General features: G+C 33.1%; 1 protein-coding gene across 9 annotated transcripts in view; it reads left to right on the forward strand.

Moving 5' to 3' along the window:
• LOC143253642 (DNA-directed primase/polymerase protein-like) overlaps positions 1-19,969 on the forward strand; it is a 90,249-nt gene that overhangs the window by 41,785 nt on the left and 28,495 nt on the right. For 8 of the 9 annotated variants that reach the window (XR_013029754.1, XR_013029755.1, XM_076507829.1 and 5 more), the window contains 4 exons: positions 9,611-9,776; positions 14,486-14,559; positions 16,839-17,042; positions 17,389-17,542. Coding sequence is in view for 7 of the 9 variants with exons in the window: in XM_076507829.1 (XP_076363944.1) it covers positions 9,611-9,776; positions 14,486-14,559; positions 16,839-17,042; positions 17,389-17,542 (598 nt within the window). In the remaining 2 variants the exon portion in view is untranslated. The remainder of the gene's footprint in view (positions 1-9,610; positions 9,777-14,485; positions 14,560-16,838; positions 17,043-17,388; positions 17,543-19,969) is intronic. The other variant, XM_076507831.1, reaches the window with a different exon arrangement.

The following is a 19,969-nucleotide window of genomic DNA, read 5'->3' on the forward strand; positions in this document are numbered from 1 at the left end:
CTGTACTGTTAGAGAAGGTAGCATCACTCTTGTTATATTTCATTATAAAAATAAAACTAATAAGTTACATAGCTTGAAATTAGAGAAACAAAAGTTCCTAAAATATGTCATTTCACAACAGTAATATATTTGAGTTTTTTTTTTTATAATATTCATTATTTTGTGTAGTTATTAGATTTTGAATAGTTCACTGGCAAAGTGATTTTTATCTGAAGTTTAAAAACACTTTTTAATCTTATATCCACACTTCATTTGCATAATCTGTAGAAAGTCATAAATTAATATCAAAATTTTTAGTTAAGATTCCTTATTTTATTTTCATTTTCTCTACTATGTCACTATCTGTTATCATCAACATTTAGTGCAATTAAATGATTAAAATTAACAAATAGAAATATATGCATATCTTCCAGCTCTTCATATAAATCTACTAGAATAGTCTTATTTTTTGTATGTGTATAATTTCATGTCTTTATATTTTCACCTATAGTTTATTTTTAATTTTTCTTTCAAATGCTGCATTTATTATTTATGCTGATATGCCAGCTGATGCATATAACCCTTTATGAAGTTACTTAAGCAGACACCTCCCACTCAGAGATTATTTACCTGAACAAGATGGTGCTTATACACACATCTTGTTGTTTATTACTTACCTTTCACAATCCAGGTGACAAGTTAAATTGTTCAAATATAATTTAGAAAATGCACAATACATAATTAACTAAAATATAAATGTAAGATTTGAATACAATTTAACTGTCTTTTTGACTATAGCATAATTAGGTAAGAATCCACAGTATGTGCTATAGTCAGTTGTGCAGATAACATTAGTACTAATAGTATTTACATGTACATCATGAGGAAAACTATGTGCCAACTTCAAATTAACCATTTTTTAATTATTTATAATGATAATGTATATTTGTGTCAATTAATTACATATATTGTAGATATCAAGGCAAAGCACAAGAAGGTGGGTATGCCACCCATCAAGAATTGAAGCTTTTGTCTTTATCCAAGAAAATACATCTGCAGAGTTTGTATCTCATGTGTTAATACTTTAGCATCTGCATACTCATATACATTGCCTCCTTATGTGGCTAAGACTGAGATGTTACTAAAATTGAGAATTTTCACAATGCATGGATTGAGTGGCATGAAAACTGAGTATGAGCATTTTTTAACGTTTCTTTTTAAGTTTAAATTTTAGCATATGTTATATTAGTTTTATTGATATTATTGAGATAAAATGGTTTAATTAAATTTTGATTATAATGCAGTACAATACACAGAAATGAATTTAAAAATGGCACTGGATGGCATTGAGTTAAAATATACATTTACATTTGATCATATTTAGACTTCATACTGGCAGAGACACCATTAATATGATATCTGCCAAACATGAGAACATGCAGAGTAACATTTAGACCTTTACTTTATATTTAGGAACTTCATAAAGACTTTTCACACCTTAGCAAGAAAAGCCTTAAGCAGTGGTATGATATTTAATGATATTATGACAGCAAGAGTAAAGTTAAAGGCGTGTCTAGATCTTTTCAGATAGCAAATGGTGTGAAACAAGGCTGTATGCTGGCACCTACCATATTCATTACCCTGTTGTATAAAGCCCCTCCAAAAAACTTGAAATTGGAATATTTACACAGCTTAAAACTTATGATAAACTTCTCAACCTATGACAACTCCAAACTAAGTTTAAAATCTATGTAAAACTGATGCAAGACTTTCTGTTTGCTAATTATTATGCTCTGGCAGCACACACACACAGGGCGATTTACAGATTGTAAGTGGTTGTTTCTACACATTCTGTGAGCAAATTTGCTTAAAAATCCACATGAAAAAAGACTGAAATCATCCGTCAGTCAGCTCTCAGTAAACATTGTACTACTTCAGCTATTAAAATGAATGGCCATGTGTTGACAGTAGTGGACAAATTCACCTACTTTTAGGTAACATTTTATTCTGAGTTTCCCTAATAGATGAGGGGGTGAACCTCACAATAAATAAGGTTAGTGATGTTTTCAGGAACCTGTAACCAATAGTCTGGGATGAGAGATGAGAGAAGACTTGTGACAAAACTAATAGTGTATGTTACTGCAATTTTAACATCTTTATTCTGTGTCTGTAAAACCTGGAAGTAATTTTGAAAAACTACTTTTCCAACTTCCTAAAAGAAACCATAAATGAAATTGAAATTAGACCTTTTTTAAGTAATAGCAGTGATTCAGTAATCTGATGGCGAAGGAAATAATATATAGAATACTGGATACTAGTCAAATGTTGTGATTTCTAATTTTTTCTTATTTCTACAATAAAAAATACTTTTAACTTTGTGTGATAAAGGGAATTAATACATGTTTTCCAAAACATACTTGCTATCTGCTGATACTACAGCTGTTCCTTAACTTTGGCTTTACCTATCCAAGCATTGGTCTTGCATGATCCAGTCTTTTATACCATACTTAAATGTCCTTGACAGTATCTAATTGACAAATCTCTCCATTTTTATTAACGTATTCTGGTACTATATATAAGCACCTTACGCAGATAATCACTTTTTATTGACAAAGTTTTGATCACAGTTTTCTCTGACAAAGTGTTGTACCTAGTGGGTTTCTGTATAATTGTAATTTACTTATAGTAATAATAATAATTAAAAAAAAACATGATATTTGCAGGTATGTATTCGTGTATTAAAGTAGTCAGCATAGTGGCTAATCTGACTTCCCACCTGTTCCTAATTGTTATCTAATGTCTTTTTACATTTGGGGACTGGAGTAACTCTCAGTTGAGGCTATCTGTTGGATTCATTGGGAAATGGAGATGTACTTTTGAGCTGATGGTGTTTTTTCTTGGGATTTCTGAAGTTGGCTTTTGTTGATTCTAGTTATTTTGTGGAGGATGCCTTTCTTTACCAAACTTTCACCTGATGTTTCTGATTTGTGCTGGGAGAGTGAGTTACAACTGCTGATAGGCACATGCTATTTCGTTTCTGAAGATCCACAGGGTATTTCAGGTTCTTTTATTGAAATTGATCTTTCATTCAATTTTCCACTTCCATTATCCTCTCACCCCACTTGAATACTGAAGTGTGGAGTTTTGCTTCAAATATATCAGTTACTGTTCACAGAAATAATAGTGATAGTTTGTTTCCATTTTTTTGCTGTGCCTGGAACAAGAGAAAAATTGATACAGTTTTTGTTCATTCTTATCTCAACCCATTCTTTGATTTTCTCAGGCTCTCAGTAGTGTCCTTTTCACCCCTATTGGCATTTGACATTCTTCATTAGGTCTGTGAAGGGATATAGCTTTTGGTGTAACATCAACACCACATGTCTTCTGCTGGGTTGTACTAATTTTCCCTATGGTTTAAGTCTGACTCAGCCACCTCTCATCCAGCTTCTGGCTATTGAACAGGCTCTTACTTACAAGGATGGGCTTCTCTCAAATCTCTGAATTTTTGGAATGAGGACACCTGCTATACCATTAGTAGTCCCAGAGTGTCTAATGGATCTGGAATTTCCACCCACTGAATTTTCCAGTTCCTTTCTTCTTCAGGAGCAACATCTTAGTTTTTAAATGGTGGTTGGTTTAGATCAGCCCTACCATTAGGGCTACATATGTATATGTATAAATGTGTACCAATCCTCTGTTCTGCATTATCCCTTCACAGTTGCTCCCCTTCAGAAATGTATGGTTTCTTCTTGCAAAGCCACATTGGACTATCTGCTGAGCCCACCGAGGGGAATCAAACCCCTGATTTTAGCGTTGTAAATCTGTAGACATACTGCTGTAGTAGCAGGGGGGGGCCTCCTTCAGAAATGAAGTGTGATAGATTTGCTCTGAGTTTGGGCTTTCTGTGGTCTCTTTTGCCATGCATCAATACTTTCAGCTTCAAACTTTAGAGTCCCCAGTACTTCATCCTCAGGTTCAGGAAATAGATGCATTTAGTCCTGATTGAATGGGTTTATAAATCTATGTCTTTCTGTAAATTTTTCTGTTACTCAGAGTTGTGATTATGTTTTAATCCTCTATTTATGAGTTGTTGCTAGCCCTAGGTTAATTGGCCTAACAATGATTTCCTCTTCTATGGTATCTTCAAGTAAGTCCACCTCTGTATCTTACACTTTGGCTATCTGTATTGAGCCATACTTTATCCAACATTATACACCAAGACTTTTCAAAGGTTATTAGGGTTTAATGGCTAAAGTTGCCTGAGTTTACCACACAAGGAGTTTGTACCCACTTTTACCACATGTGTCCACCATATCTGGTTTTTTACTTGGGTGTAATTTTGTCTTTGTTATTTAGGTCACAGAACTTTTTTAATTACTCATAGCTATTCTAAACATCAGAAGGTTTTGGACTTAGTACTATACAGCATTCTTCTCAAACAACCTATTAAATTAGTTTAACAGAATATTAAGATGGTATTAAATGCATTGTCCTGATAACAATTCAAGTATTTCTCTTGATGGGCAGTTTGTTCCTGCTAGCATGTGCTAGAGTTGTTTTCATATTTGTATGACTTTTTCTCTCTCCAATTAGGTGCTGCTATACTCTGAGAGGTTCTTTTTTTCTAAGTCTAATAACCAGGGAGGAAAGATACATACCTTTCTACAATTCTTTTACCATCTATTTCCCACCTCTGCTATCAGTTCCATATTGTAATTTATTTTGTCCTGTCAGGCTCATAAGTGTTACATGGCCCACTCTACCTCCTTTTGTGGTGACAGTCTCGACTATTCAATGGAATTCTTCAGTTTCCCTAGTTCTTTAGAAAGGATTTTCAACTATTCAGGTAGGATATTCTGGACTTTACAGATGAAGAATCGTTTGAGTTGCATATCATCAGCTTTGGCACATGTGTTTTTTGCTGCCCATTTCATTTACCTTCTGGGGCTGTGGGGGGCATTTTTGGGCTGGCACTTGGACTCCCTCAATGCTTTTCTTTTGCATTCTTTACATGATCTGGGAGTATCCCATTATTTCCATAGGGCTGTTTTAACATCTGCTAGATTATGATGAGGAAAGTATACTTTTGTCATCACCTTATCTCTGATTTCAAGGTGTTCTTTTATCACTAGCAACCAGTTTAATTATTCTTACTATTGGTTGCAACAAGCTCTGTATAAAATGAGGTGTGCCATAAAACCAACTAGATGCTTACCAGATCCTTTTACTATATTATCATGGTCTGTCATAAGTATAGCTAAAGGGGATTCTGTCTGTCCCTGCTGATCATTGGAGTGAAAAAATTGAGTTGAGTTTTTTTGTTTTTTTTAAGTTTAGGGAACTTGGTTCACCTATGGAACTGTTTCCAGACTAATGCTCTTCAGGACTCCTCAGTGCACAATACTCCCCAAGATTCTACTAGTGAAGCTAGATAGTCCTTACCTCACACAGTTTCCAAATTCTGGGGTGGTGGACAGAGGACTATCCTCCAGTGTAAGAGTGCATTCCTCCACTCTTTGAGAAGAGAGTGAAATTGGGGGGCAGTCCTACCTAGGTCCCTGGATTTTTTTTTCCCATAGACATTAGCCTATTGGGGAGCCTACACATAATACTAGTTCAGATTTGACACTATGCTATCTGGTTGTTGTGTGCATAGCTCTTCTTTTTGATCAGTGCCTGTTTAGTATATTGTCTTCTCATAATTCTAAATGCAAAGTGATCCCATCCCAGGTCCTTGGTTGAGAACAATGTTCCATGCTATATGTATGTAAAAACGGCTCATTTGGGTTGAGAAAATATTTTACGTAGAGGAGCGAACAACGTGTCAACCTTCTTCGGTCATCATCAGGTTCACAAAAAAAGAAAGAGGTAACTGACTGGAAGCTGACCACATGTTTGGAAGGGGTTGTGTAACAGAGTGTCGGAATGTAGAGGGCAGTGTTAGATGTTTGAATATATAATTTTATATTATTTATTTTATTATTTTTAATATAGATATAAAGGTGTTCCTTTGTATTGGTTTATTTTGGGTTTAAGTTGTTGTATAAGTAAGGCTTCTTTAATTTTGCATTTGTTTATGTTTGTTTCTTTATTTAGTATTTGAGTGTTTTCTGTGATGATGACCGAAGAAGGTCGAAATGTTGTCTGCTCCTCTACCTAAAATATTTTCTCAACCCAAACGAGCCATTTTTTACATATATATTTCTCTACAAGTGGGTTTTCTTGACATCACACATTGGTGTTCCATGCCCTCTTTATAATTCTGGGAGCAAACGTAATGCTCCTTGCCAACTTGGTAATTCCAGATCAAATGCATTCTGTTTCCTCAGATTGAGTAAGAAATACACAATCCTGTCATGTCAAGCTTGCAGTGTTGTCTTTTCAAATTTATCCAGGTTGAGGAGAAAGTTTGGTTATAATTCTGGTAGTTTCGATACAACATATGTCAATATCTAAAATTGTAATCCAATTACTCTAGCTACTAACATGGGATTTAGGGACCAAGACCTCTTAATTCCAACCCTGAGTAGCAGAACCTTGGCTATATGGTTGGAGCTGGCCTATAGTGATAATCACTCATACTGTTTTTACTCTTAATATATGAACACACCTTTTTTTGATATAGTGCACTTAGCCCATTTGGGTACCACTATCTTGGTACACTCTTGATCTATGCAAATGCTTTCTGTTTGGATAATGCACTCAAGTACCAACCCCTCCACCTAGTCATGTGGGATTTTAGTTATAGTCTCAGTAGATGGTAAGAATGCTTTGGAAGTTAACATTTCCCTAAATTGAAATGGTATTTTCAATAATACTCTTTGTCTTCATCTCTGCTGAGAGCCAGTGTTATAGACTGGGATGGTTTAAGTCTTGAAATAGTGATTACATTATGTGAGTGAGATGGTTATATCCAGTACCAGGATAGAGGGTGCATTGATGTGGGTAGGAAGATTTGCAAAGTAGATAATGCCAAAATATACTGTAAAAGACTGTAGCATGTGTGACTGATGCTTAGATAGGCAAAGCTAATATCAAGGAATGGCAACAGTGTCAGTGTAGATGTATATTATTGGAAATACAATATCAGTTTAGGAAAATATTAAGTTATTTTACATTCTTGCTTCACATTGTAGTTTATTTGTTAAAGGTAGACCATTGTACATTGTTGTAGTTTGTAATTTGATCTTTAAAATGTGTATGTGTTATCATAATCATTGATTTTTTTTACTTTATAGTTTAATTTGTATATAACCTGATTATTGTTGATTTACTATTTGCTAGTGAAAAGTAACTAATAAGGTAAGGTGCAAGCTCTACATCCAACATATATACACACACACACACACACTAAGTTTAAACATAATGTCTTTCTATCAGCATAGAAGGAATATATTAAGTTATACAATATTTGTTGGACATATTTAGTTCAGTTACTGTAATAAAATGTTTGTTTTATTTTTTATGCTTTAGGTCTCATCCTCTTCATTGCAATTTGGTCCATATTTTAGACCAGGGAGGGTCAGGTTCAACATAACCTCTAATCTTTAGGTGACAAGGTCCAACTCTTCAGACTAAAATATTGCTCAAAAATGTCATTTAGTTAGTCAGTGCAACCATTATGTCATCATTGGGCTTGTGGCAGGTCTTACCAGTGGATTAGTATACTCAGCTAAGTATCCATTTGTAACTGGTAATGTAACATTTAACCCCTTAACTAGGAGAAGATGAGTTTAGTAAGGAAGCTATACTGGTCACTTTGATTGAGCTCCTACCACTAAGGTTAACTTGTATATATTTAACTTTCACATTACTTTAATTTTTCCCTCCCTATTCAAGCTGTTATTTAAGCTAATAAGGCCTAACATGCATAACGTCTATGCTGGCAACATTTTGTTTTGTTTTTTTTTCTTCCAGAACAAACTTATGAAATCCACAAACTGCAGTGATTTTGTTGGTAGTGCATAAAAATCAACCAAAAATTCTACATGGTCTTTATCTCCACCTACAGAAATAGCTATTCTCGTTGAGTGCTGCACTCCACATGCAAAAACCAAACAAACAAAACTTTTTGCATGTCACAAGTCCTGAACTCCCACATACCTTAATCATCATGCAAAAACCCTCTGTCCCATGCTGGAAAACTAGTAATTCTCCAGATTTATGATGCTAAAATCATGGATTCAATTCTCCTCAGTGAACACAGCAGATAGCCCCATATGGCTTTGCAATAAAAAAAACACGTACAAAGAAACATTCACCTATAGCAGTGCAACACACCCTCCTAACATGTTGGACTCCTGTTTCATCCTATTTCAGATGCTGCTTGGTTTGAACTTAAGTTGATCAGTCTGTCATGCCTTAACCATTCTACATCTTTGAGGCCATCCATTTTAGCTATTCTTATGTTCCTGTATGTAGATCATTATTTCTTCTTTGGGATTGTTTACATTTTGGTATACTGTGGTGCAGATTCTAACCCAACCAGTTTTTTCTCCCTTTTTAGTTGTACTCCTCTCACCTTCTGCCTGTGTATGTGACACCTATTTCTACAATAGTTGCAAAATTTAACTGGTACAAAAGTGGTGCAGTCTTCTACACATGTTCCTCTCCCAGTGGTGATCACACTTCATGTGTATTCTTCAGATACTTTTGAAGGATACTTACTTCTGTCACTCACACTTGTCTCCCCACGTATTCAAGATGGGATTCTGTTTATGCATGTGATAAGAAATAAGGTACCAAAGTGGAAGCTATTATGTTTTCATAATCAAACTTATTTCTGATAGATGCTTACCTTCTCTCACACTTCCCACCCTTCTTTCACACTGAAAAACCAATGCTTTCTTTTCTGTCTAATCTCAAAATGATAGCTTCATAAAATTGCATCAGGAGTGCATGCTGCACTCCTATTGATGGAGGGTTGTTACATGATGAGTTACATGTGAAACGCAGTTGAACCATGCTTATTGTGGATTATGCAGGAGTTCAAGACTTGTGGCATGTGAAAAAGATTTTGCATTTAGGACAGCAGGACTGAACAGACAACTAAAATGGGTGAGGTAAGTATCTATTGGAAATCTCCTTTCAATATGGGGAAAATATTAACTTCCATAAGCTTCATGCATGAAGTTGCAAGAAATCCTCAACCCTGATAAGAGTTAAAGAAAACTTCTCATCACTCAACATTTTTTTGTCTGTAGGGATCATGTACCATTTACCTGTGAATAATAATATTATTTCTATTTTACTTGAGGAAATTTAGCATCCCTAGTGTTTGTTTTAGTAACTTACTATATAGTTTTGCTAAATAGATTTATGTGAATCTTGTTGTTGTATTTGAAAAGCTTATCTATTGTTTGTAAGTATTGTAGAATTTCACAAAAAAAATCACTTGTGAACTGCTTTACATAAGAACAGGAGAGTGGCCTACTATTTATACAGTTCATTATGTCTTACATTAGTTGGACTTCTAGACATGCTACATGTATATATAATGAATTTACATCTTTTCAAAAATATTAACATAATTTCTGACAAATAACAGAATAAGGAGAATAAAATTATTTTGTTTTAATGTCCCATAAGTATAAGAATATGGACAGTCTTTATTACTTTCTCTATTTTTTAGGAACTCCAAGTAAAATATACTTTGACTTAGAATTTGAAAAAAAGTTCAACCCAACTAAGCATGGACCTGATCTGGTGAAAGTTTTCATAAAATGTGTGTGTTACTCACTGTTTGAGATTTATGGTATAGAAGCTGACAGCTCTTTATTTCTGTGGTTAGATGCTAGGTAAGCTACCCCTGTATGCAATTAAAAATATTAAAATAAACTAATGAGACCATCAGCACATTCATTATCAACTGTGAGTATGAACGTTTATCTTGGCCATGTACAAATAGCTTTCAATACACATATAACTGTAATATACACAACACACACATACAACTGTAGTCCTATGTTTAAATAACCCAGAATTACTGTTATTAACTGACAATAATACTGAAGGTTTAAAAATGGGACCTTCATATGAAATAAGTCTGTCTAACAGAGTTAGAGTCCATTGGTAGCAGTTTCAAGCTTATCAGTTACAAACAGATTTAAACCAATACACACAAATCCAAGAAAGACACATGAAATTCAACTAAACAAAATACTACTAAAAATGAAAAAAGCCAACACAATTTCAGAAACACTTTATTCCTATGTACGCAGGACTGACTCACTCACACCACAAATGTACGGCATCCACAAACCTCATAAACCAGATTGTCCATTACGACCAATAATGTCCACATATGAATCGTTTAATTACAATCTTGGTAAATACATAGCATGGGCATTCTCCAAATATGTAACATCAGCCAGCTCATTCATCAAAGACTCTTTTAATTTCAAGTCTAATCTAAATCAACTTAATCATAAAGCCTTAATGGCCAGTTTCGATGTTATATCCCTCTTTACAGAAGTTCCAACCAGTGAAGCCTGCAAGATAGTCTTAGAACTATATCCGAGACCCTAACCCAACTATAGACATTCCCAGCAACCAATTAGCAACCCTCATAGAATTCACCATGATAAAGACGAACTTCATGTTCAACACCCACAACTATATACAAACAAATGGCCTAAGCATGGGCAACCCAGTATCACCAGTTCTAGCCAATATTTTTATGACACAAGTTGAAACACAAGCAATTAACATAGCATTACATCCACCACTATACTGGTACAGATATGTAGATGACATGGTTGCAGGATTCATATCTACAGAACACACACTTTATGTTTTCAATCACATTAACTCTATACATCTCAACTTTAACTTCACATGTGAACAGAAAGAAAGCAATTAAATATCATTTCTTAACCTCAAAATTACAAGAACCGACACACAATTCAAAACAGAAATCCACCGAAAAATCACCCATACTGGACTATACATTCCTTGGGATTCAGCACATGAAACAAAACAAAAACTCAACATACTAAGAAACCAAATAAACACAGCCATAAAACTATGCTCACCAGATAAAATTAGCGATGAATTAGACAAATTAAAACAATACTTCATCAACATCAATAAGTTTCCTCCACAAACCATAGAAAACATTACACGCACACACCTAGACAGAAAGCAAAATCAACCAACAAAAGTAAATATATCTCACAAATCAAAAAAATCATGAAACCATACACTGCTGCATACCATATATTTCCAACATCAGCAGACAAATAGCCAACATTTGGCAAAAACTAGTAACAAAATATGACATTCCAGTTAATACCAAATTTATTCAAAAACCAGGCACAAAACTGAGGTCTATACAATGTAAAAACTACACTGACAAACACCACACCAACATTATTTATAAAATACAATGTGATAACTGCCACGACTTCTATATTGGAGAAACAAGTAGAAAAATAGAAACCAGATTCAAAGAACATAAAAAAGTCACCTTCACACGTTTTCGAACACTGCAAGTCAAATAAACACAACCATAGAAAACATCCAATTACTAAATAAAGAAACAAACATAAACACAAAATTAAAGAAGCCTTACTTATACAATAACTCAAGCCCAAAATAAACCAATACAAAGGAACACCTTTATATCTATATTAATGAATATAATCAAATGTCTAAGCACGCCCTCTACATTCCTACACTCAGTTACACAACCCCCTTCGAACATGTGGTCAACTATCAGTCAGTTACCTCTTTCTTTCTTTGTGAACCTGACAATGACCAAAGAAGGTCGAAATGTTGTTCTCTCCTCTACATAAAAATTTTCTCAACCCAAACCAGCTGTTTTTACATATATATCTTATCTCCAGAAATATAAAATATTTTATGTTTCTGTTGTTATGATACTTATGCATATTTTTCAATAACCAGGTATTTAAATGATTAATAGTAGTTTTAATGGAAGCTAACTATTCTACTTGCATGGACAGTTTATAGTTTTGTTGTTACAGTAATAGTTTAATTTAAGACCCTTTCGGGACAACATTGGACCCATTGGTCCATCTCAGCTGTTCCACTCTCTGAACTAAATAAACTTGTTTACTTGTCAAGCTACTTCTTTAACTCATTTAAATTTACTGGCTCTGCAACATCTGAAGGCAACCTATTCCAAAGGCCGACCACTGTTAGATAAGTAAAACTGTCTTAGATGAATATGACTCCTACCTTTTAAAATTTATAATTGCATCCAATCCTACTATTCTCATTGTTAAATATGAAAACAGATGAAGCATCAGTAGTATTAATTCCCTTTACCATCTTGAACACCTCAATCAGATCCCCACCCAACTTTTCTTTGTTCAAGAGAAAACAATTTGAAATATTTCAGTCTCTCATATGACAAACCTTCAATTCAGGGCACTATTTTAGTAACCCTTCTCTCTACCATTTCTAACATTTCATGTCTTTCTTAAAGTAAGGAGCTCAAGACTGAAAACATTATTCTAAATGTGGCCTAACCAGTGGCATGTACAATGAAAATATAACCTGTTTAAACTTGTATTTAATATTTGTATATACCACCAAAAATCCTATTTGCCTATACCACTAGCAAGTCCTGCAATCTTAGCGTGACAGAGGACCCGAAATTGTAACCATAATAAACACTGGGCAGAAATTACCTACACTCAGTCATAGATTGTGGTAGTTTCATTGCTCAATTAAAGATTAACTATCATTTCATTTATTCCATCCTTCACATTTCAGATATTTTGTAGCTACTACATTCAACCACAACTAAAATACCTTTCTTAACGTTTTTTGTTAAAATACAGCTTAGATATGATGGCTTGTGTACTCATCCATAGCTGTGAAACACTGGTAATATCTAAGTTTATTGAAAGCTCAAATGCTAGTCTTTTCTACACTCAACCACATCTCATTTACCATTGTGCTTGCTGCAATATATCATTGCCTCACATATCATTGTTTATTTTGCACTCAACCACACTTAATATTTATCAGATTCTAAACTCATCTAGAATGACTCATGTATCATTGTTTCTGCATTCAACCAAGGTTCATGTATTGTTGTTTCTACATTCAACCACAGCTCGTGTATCATTGTTGTTTCTACATTCACCTTCACTCATTGTTTCATTTTTGCCAGCAAAGGGTATTTCAGTGCTAATCTGCTTAACCCTGATTTCACCTATGCTACTGAAATATCCTTTCAGGCAGAGAAAGTGTCACCAACTAGAGAAAAAAAGGGCAAAACAGTTAAAAAAAAGGTCATGTTAGTAATTCTAAACCTTATGTTGCTATCATGATAGTAAAACTAAATAATTGCTAATTTGGAACAATTGTCTACTACCATAGAAAGTAGTAATGCCATTACAGGGCCACACAACATCTTGGTAAGTTTCTATTCAAAAACAGCTTAGGTATTGTCATGGTTTCTTTAGTCAGAACACTCAATTATATCTCATGTATTGTGATGTATTCTACACACAGCTGAGCTCAGGTATTATAGTAGATCTTTACTCAGTTGCATCATAGATATAATGATAGTTTCTACATCCATTAGTACCTCAAATAACGTTTTAGTGTCTACATAAAACCATAGCTTATGCGTATGATAGTTTTGAAATCCTATTAGTTTTTACATTTAACTATATGTTTTACATTGTAATAGCTCTACTACACTTACTAGGAGCACCAGTATGACAGTAGTTTTTACACCTAAACACAGCTGAAATATAACGATAGTGTCTTTATTATATGTCAGATATTATATTCACTTTTTCACTTAGCCACAACTTGGATGTCATGGTAATATCTGTACTAAACTACAGCTCAGGTATAGCAGTAGTTTCTAATGTATAACCATACAGCATTAGTTCAAACACTCACTCGTAGCTTATATATCATGGTAGACTTTATCCTCAACTATTACTTGAAATTCTGGTATTTACTACATTCAGAAATCACTTGAACACTGTATGTACCATGGCCTTTGCAACAAATCTTTCTTTTCCTCATTGACGTTTATTAATAGATTCTTTTCTTTTCATTTTGAAAGTTTGTTGGTTTCATAAAATATTAGGTCTGGCATGGCCAGGTGGTTAAGGCACTCGACTCATAATCCAAGGGTCGCAGGTTTGAATCCCTGTCACACAAAACATGCTTGCCCTATCAGCCATGTGGACATTATAATGTGATGGTCAATCCCACTAGTTGGTAAAAGAGTAGCCCAAGAGTTGGTGGTGGGTGGTGATGACTAGCTGTCTTTCCTCTAGTCTCACACTACTAAATCAGGGATGGCTAGCTCAGATAGCCCTCATAGCTTTGTGCAAAATTCAAAACAAGCAAACCCTAAAATGTTACTTATAAACATAATTTATTTTATTAGGCTACATTTATGTATCTTAGGTGTTATTTGAAGAGTGGAAATGTTTACTTTAATGGATGGTGAAACTGCTGTAGTTGTTCTGCTCATATTATGATTGATTTCTCTTAATCTTTTTTCCAGTACGAAAGAAAAGTTCAGCTGCCACTTAATATTACAGTTGAAAGACATAGCATTTGTTAACAATGTTCATGTAGGTAAGTTGAACTTATATGAACTAAAGTTAGTTTTCTAAATATAAATACTGTCAAAGACAAAGTCTTTGTCTAAAATAGAGTTTCAAGACTTGTCAACCTTTAAAAAAGTGATGAATATGACCAACACTATGTTTAAAGGTTTGACAACTTGAACCTTTACTGTCTGGTATTCCCATATTGGAGTACTGTAAAATAGAAAAGTAATCTAAAACTTATCACATACATTTCTATACAGAAGGGTTAAAGAATCTGAAAATTGGTTTTGTTCAGACTCATTTAATGATAATTTTTTTAGTTATGTTATCATTTTTGTATTGCTTATCATATATAAATAAATATTCACATTTATTTGAATAAATCATTTGAAAAACATTCATAATAGGTATTTTTCTGCCTTCAATATTAAAAAACATCTCTTCAGATGTGTTCATTATTGTGTTGTATTTGAAATATGATGCCACAATATTGCATCATTCTTAGAGGTATTTATAAAAGAATGACTCATTACTGATGAGTTATTGGTACCATATTTTGGAAAACACAGTGGAAAATTATTGATCAAAGGCTAGCTCATATGGTTTGGCCAAAAAGGGGTATAAACCAGTTGAAACTATAGAAGAAATATCATGGCAGTTTTGACTTTCATTAAAATGGAAAATTTGTGTGTTTATGTTGAATGACAATTCCATCATAACTGATGACAGTTATTCATGCATCAGTCACTTTGTATTGCATAATGACAAGTTAGAGGAGGAAGTAGGTTAAAAATAACATCTTAATTTGATAAAAAGAAAATAGAAGAGATACATTTTATGGGTTGTTAACTACATATATAGACCGATGATCTGGGGAAAAAAATGGTGGTGGCCATTGGTGATGAATTTGTTTGTGATAGCAACATGAATATGGTATTTTAACTAAAAGAAAGCTGTCTGTCTTGAATTTAAAAGAAATATTGCTTTAGTTCAGATAAAAGCTTCAAGTTACAAAAAATCAGATTGCAAATTTTCCCACAGATATTCAATTTAATGAAGAAAACCATTCATTAGCACCTTGTACTCTAGGCAGTTGTATATTATATCAGAAAAAACGTAAGATCAATGTGTGAAAAATGTGAAATAAGTGTTGATTTTAGTCAAAGAACTTGGTGTTTCAAGATTTACCATTGAAAAAATGATTGTGTCAAAGTTCAATATTAGAGACTAGTATTAAAAATTAATTTATTTTTTGTGAGGCATGTATTTTCTAATAAGTAATCAGTTTTTGGTTTTGTCTAATGTCTTATAAAATTAATGAAAGTAAATTGTTTTTCACTCCACAATTTCTATAACTTTTATGACCTGGTAACCTAATATTATTGTGCGGTAATATGTATGCAACTTCAAAAAGAAAAACTCAGTTCTTTTCAATATTGTAAAAAAGTATCCTGAGTTAATAAGATATCTTCTATGAAAATATTATTCAGAAACTCTATTTCCTTCTTACATCAACCAATAAACGGTTAAGAAATTAATAAATATAACCTAAACTGGAGTTTAAAGGTTTGTCTGTCTTTAATAAAGTGGCAGATGTAGTAATTACTACTACTGTTGAAAAACTTGTATATTGTGGTCAGTACCTGACATATTACCATATTTGTTTAATCTACTTAGAGAGTTTTCATATATGTAATTTCAATTTCCAGGTATACTGAAAATAGGAATCATGACTGTGTTAAATAATATTAATATAGGTATTTTAATGTATTAGGTTGAGGAATAATTCGTGAGAGTTTTTAAATAATTTCATTCAAGCATTACATGCAAGACTATACAATACTTAATTGCATGAACACATTACACCCAAAACATTTATTATGATACTTTATTTCATGTAATACCTAGGTATATAGTATGCATTGTTTTAAACAAAATTGCAAGAAATTAAATGCGAAAAGCAGATGGTGTCGAAAATGCTCGATTATGTCCACTTGACATTCCATTTAATGAGCTGAAAATGAAAGCAAAAATTAAAGACATATGAAAATCAAACACACCATCTATTAGAGCAAAACATTATCTACCAAATGACATGAAATATTTTGCGAAAGCGTTTCATTTATGAATATATTTTTTTAACTTGAAAAAATGCTCACGATTTATTCCTCAACCCAATAGTTTATTGCTGCACTTTTCTTGAATAATTGAATGATAAAACTGTCTGATGGTGAGAATTAACTGAACTATTGATAAATTCTTACTGTAAGGAAAAATCTTTTTTTTTAACACGCTTATATATAGGGGGCTTTGTGCATTATATATGTGAGAAGATTAGACACAACATAGACACTGTTTATTTGACTGGATGTGGCTCATCAGTGTTGTCCTCTGTGAGAAGCGAAGTAAAAACTGATAACTTAACACGTAGCTGGCCTGATCCTTCTGAACTCTGGGAACTGAACATCTTTGAAAAAGATGGAAATTTGCATTTATTCTGTGATGAAGGTTTGTCTTTGCTCTATTTCTGTTATTATAAAGTCAAAAATATGTTTCCATTTCACTAAACTCCTTTAAAAGCATAGCTATATTTATTTCACAATAATGTATTTTGCAAAGTAAAGAAATTCTGCACCAAAATATTTTAATATTTTTGATTTATTAATGTTTGTTGTAAGTAGTACAAGCATATTGGTGAATAGTTTGTGAAATATATGATTTGTCAGTTGAAGCCAGTCTCATTAATTTAAACATTAAACAATTTATGGTGTTTGTTTGTTTGTTTTTTTACCTAGTTTAGGCTTCTTTTTCTTTTATGTGCTTTTTTTGATCATGTTTGTGATTTATAATTTAGGTGTATATACAAAGAATAGAAACTTTAGATTATACTTATCAACTAAGATGGGGAAAGGAGCTCCCCTTGTTCTTGCCCCAGAGAATCAGTATTTACCACAAACACCAAGCACCAGTAAAAATATTTTTCTGGATTCTCTTGTTACACATTTTAGGTATGTGAATTAAAGCTGAATTTATTTCCTTATGTACTTAACTTGTAAATAAAGTTAAGACTTTTTTTTGTAAGGGTAAGGTAATTCAAATAATTTTGTAATGCATTGTATGGCAAATTGCAGATGTACTTCATAAATTACTTTTTAAGTTATTTTTAAGTTTATGTATCCTTTGTCTGGATATGTGACAAGGTTGTACTACATTAGATTTAAAATTTCATTCAGTGACTTTATTGTCAATAATGTTAATGAAATTAGCATTATAATGTACATTATAATTCAATGTTTTATATTTTCTATGTTTTAAATTCTTTATTTCAAAAGAAACTTTAGAAAACTTAATTTTTGGTTTTGTTGTTCTGTGACACACAAACATTTACAAGTTTTAGATTTTAGTCTTTGTAACTTCATTTCTCACATACATTAGACCTTAATGTGTAGACAGAAACTAGGTTAATAGTTCTGTTTACACATCCTTACTCCTACCTTTAGTTTACCCAGGGCAGATTCTGAAAAGGAAGAATAAATCTCTTCGAAACTCTTGATGGAAGCAACATCCACTTTCTATACTTAAGTTATAGGATTTCACACTCAACACTATTTCTGTAGATATTTATAACTAATGTAATAGAAGAAACTAATTTTAACCTACAATTTTCCATTGGTTATTATCAAACTGCCATGCAGAATCTCATAGTGTCGTAGAACTGTTCTTAGTATTTTTGCAGCTTATGCCCTTACTAATACTTGGCATTGTTTTCACTTAGAAATATGTTATTTTGAGAGATAATGAAATTATATTTAGGTTTTAATGTTATATTTCAGTAAGTTGTGTGTTATTGATATTTCTAAGTGCATATTAGAAAGTTTTAATGTTTTAAAAAACTTTAAACCAAATTAAGTAAACCAAAACAACATTTTGTTGAAGGCTAAATTGTCTCTGCCAACAATACTGTAATATTGCCTGAGGATGCCTGTTTATGTGTGTTACAGTAATTAGTAATGCTAAAATATGGGAAAGAAAAATAAAACTTTCAAAATAAACTATGAAAATCTAAAGACTTAAAATTAAGAATATAACCAAAAGATCTTTCAAGATTATTCAATGAAAAATTAAAAGGTATATATTTTTCCAAAACACTCACATTTGCTGACACAACAGTTATTACTCAACATCTAAGGTTTCTTTTCCTTTGCCAATTTTTTTTCCACAGTTAAAATACCCTTGACGATATGAATCTTTCCACCAACATCAGTGTGGTTTCTATCCTGGTACTGTGTATAAGCACCTTCTTTAGATAATATTGCCATTTCTCAATAAAACTTAGGGTTTCTCTGCAGTACAACTGTTAGAGATACTTTGAACATTCTCTGTGTTACCTACTACCTTGCAGTATACTAGGGAGGAAGATTTTATGGCAGATTAACTGTTTCTACCCAACTTTATTCTTCTGACAGAATGACTGCTTCATTGAGAGGTTTTGCATTGGACTCACTCTCAGTTTGGGACACTGATGATAGATGCATTTATCGCTAATTGGAACATTCAAGTACAAGCATTTTGGTCTTTGGTATCTCAGGTATTAGCAGTAAAGCATTCACTCAGAACTGGATGGAATTGTACCTATATGTCTTCCCACAGATTTTTCTGTTACCCAGAGTCCTATCTTTGATTTGTTAAACCCCTTATCATGTTCACTTGATTACACCAAATTGGCTGGCTCATCCTTGGTTTCTGCTTCAGTGTTACCTTTAGGAGTCCCCACCTTTACCATTTCTCCTTTGGCCATCTCTACTGAAACAGTCATGATCCATCATCTTAAAGTTAAAGCTTCATATGCAGAAGTTATGCAGCCCTTTGCATGGCATTAGGGTTTTGTTTCTAAGATTACCATGCACCTCTCTTAGTCTCTGCATTGTTTCATGATGTGCATTTATTAATGGAAATTACTAACATACCAATGGTGGTGTATTACACAGAGGTTGAACCCACTTCATCCAGATATGCCAATTAAAGTTTTTTTTTTTTTTTACCTGGCTGTTTGACAAGGGTTTGCCTCTTCCACTGTTACTCTATATAAAGTAGTCTTATTAGATACCTTTGATACTTGAAAAGATAGAAATTCTTTGAGCTCTAAGTGCCCCTCAATTAACTTAAGTATTTCAGGTCTTTTGTCCCAAATGGCCTTTTTTGTTATGTAACTGAGATATAAAAGTGGTGTTACATGTTTCTTGACATCTGTTTGAGCCCTTAACCTTGTGTACTCTATATCACTTTTTTCTTAAGATTTATTTTTTTGTTACTGCTGGCCTGCAGATGTTGCAGTTGTTTGAGCTGCACATGCACAGGGTGCTTTATCATTCAACCTATGTCCTTCTGTATCCAGACAGGGTCTTCTTACCTAAGACACAAGCAATCAAGGAAGG

This window comes from Tachypleus tridentatus, chromosome 6, assembly GCF_004210375.1.
Source record: "Tachypleus tridentatus isolate NWPU-2018 chromosome 6, ASM421037v1, whole genome shotgun sequence".
Taxonomy (NCBI): domain Eukaryota; kingdom Metazoa; phylum Arthropoda; class Merostomata; order Xiphosura; family Limulidae; genus Tachypleus; species Tachypleus tridentatus.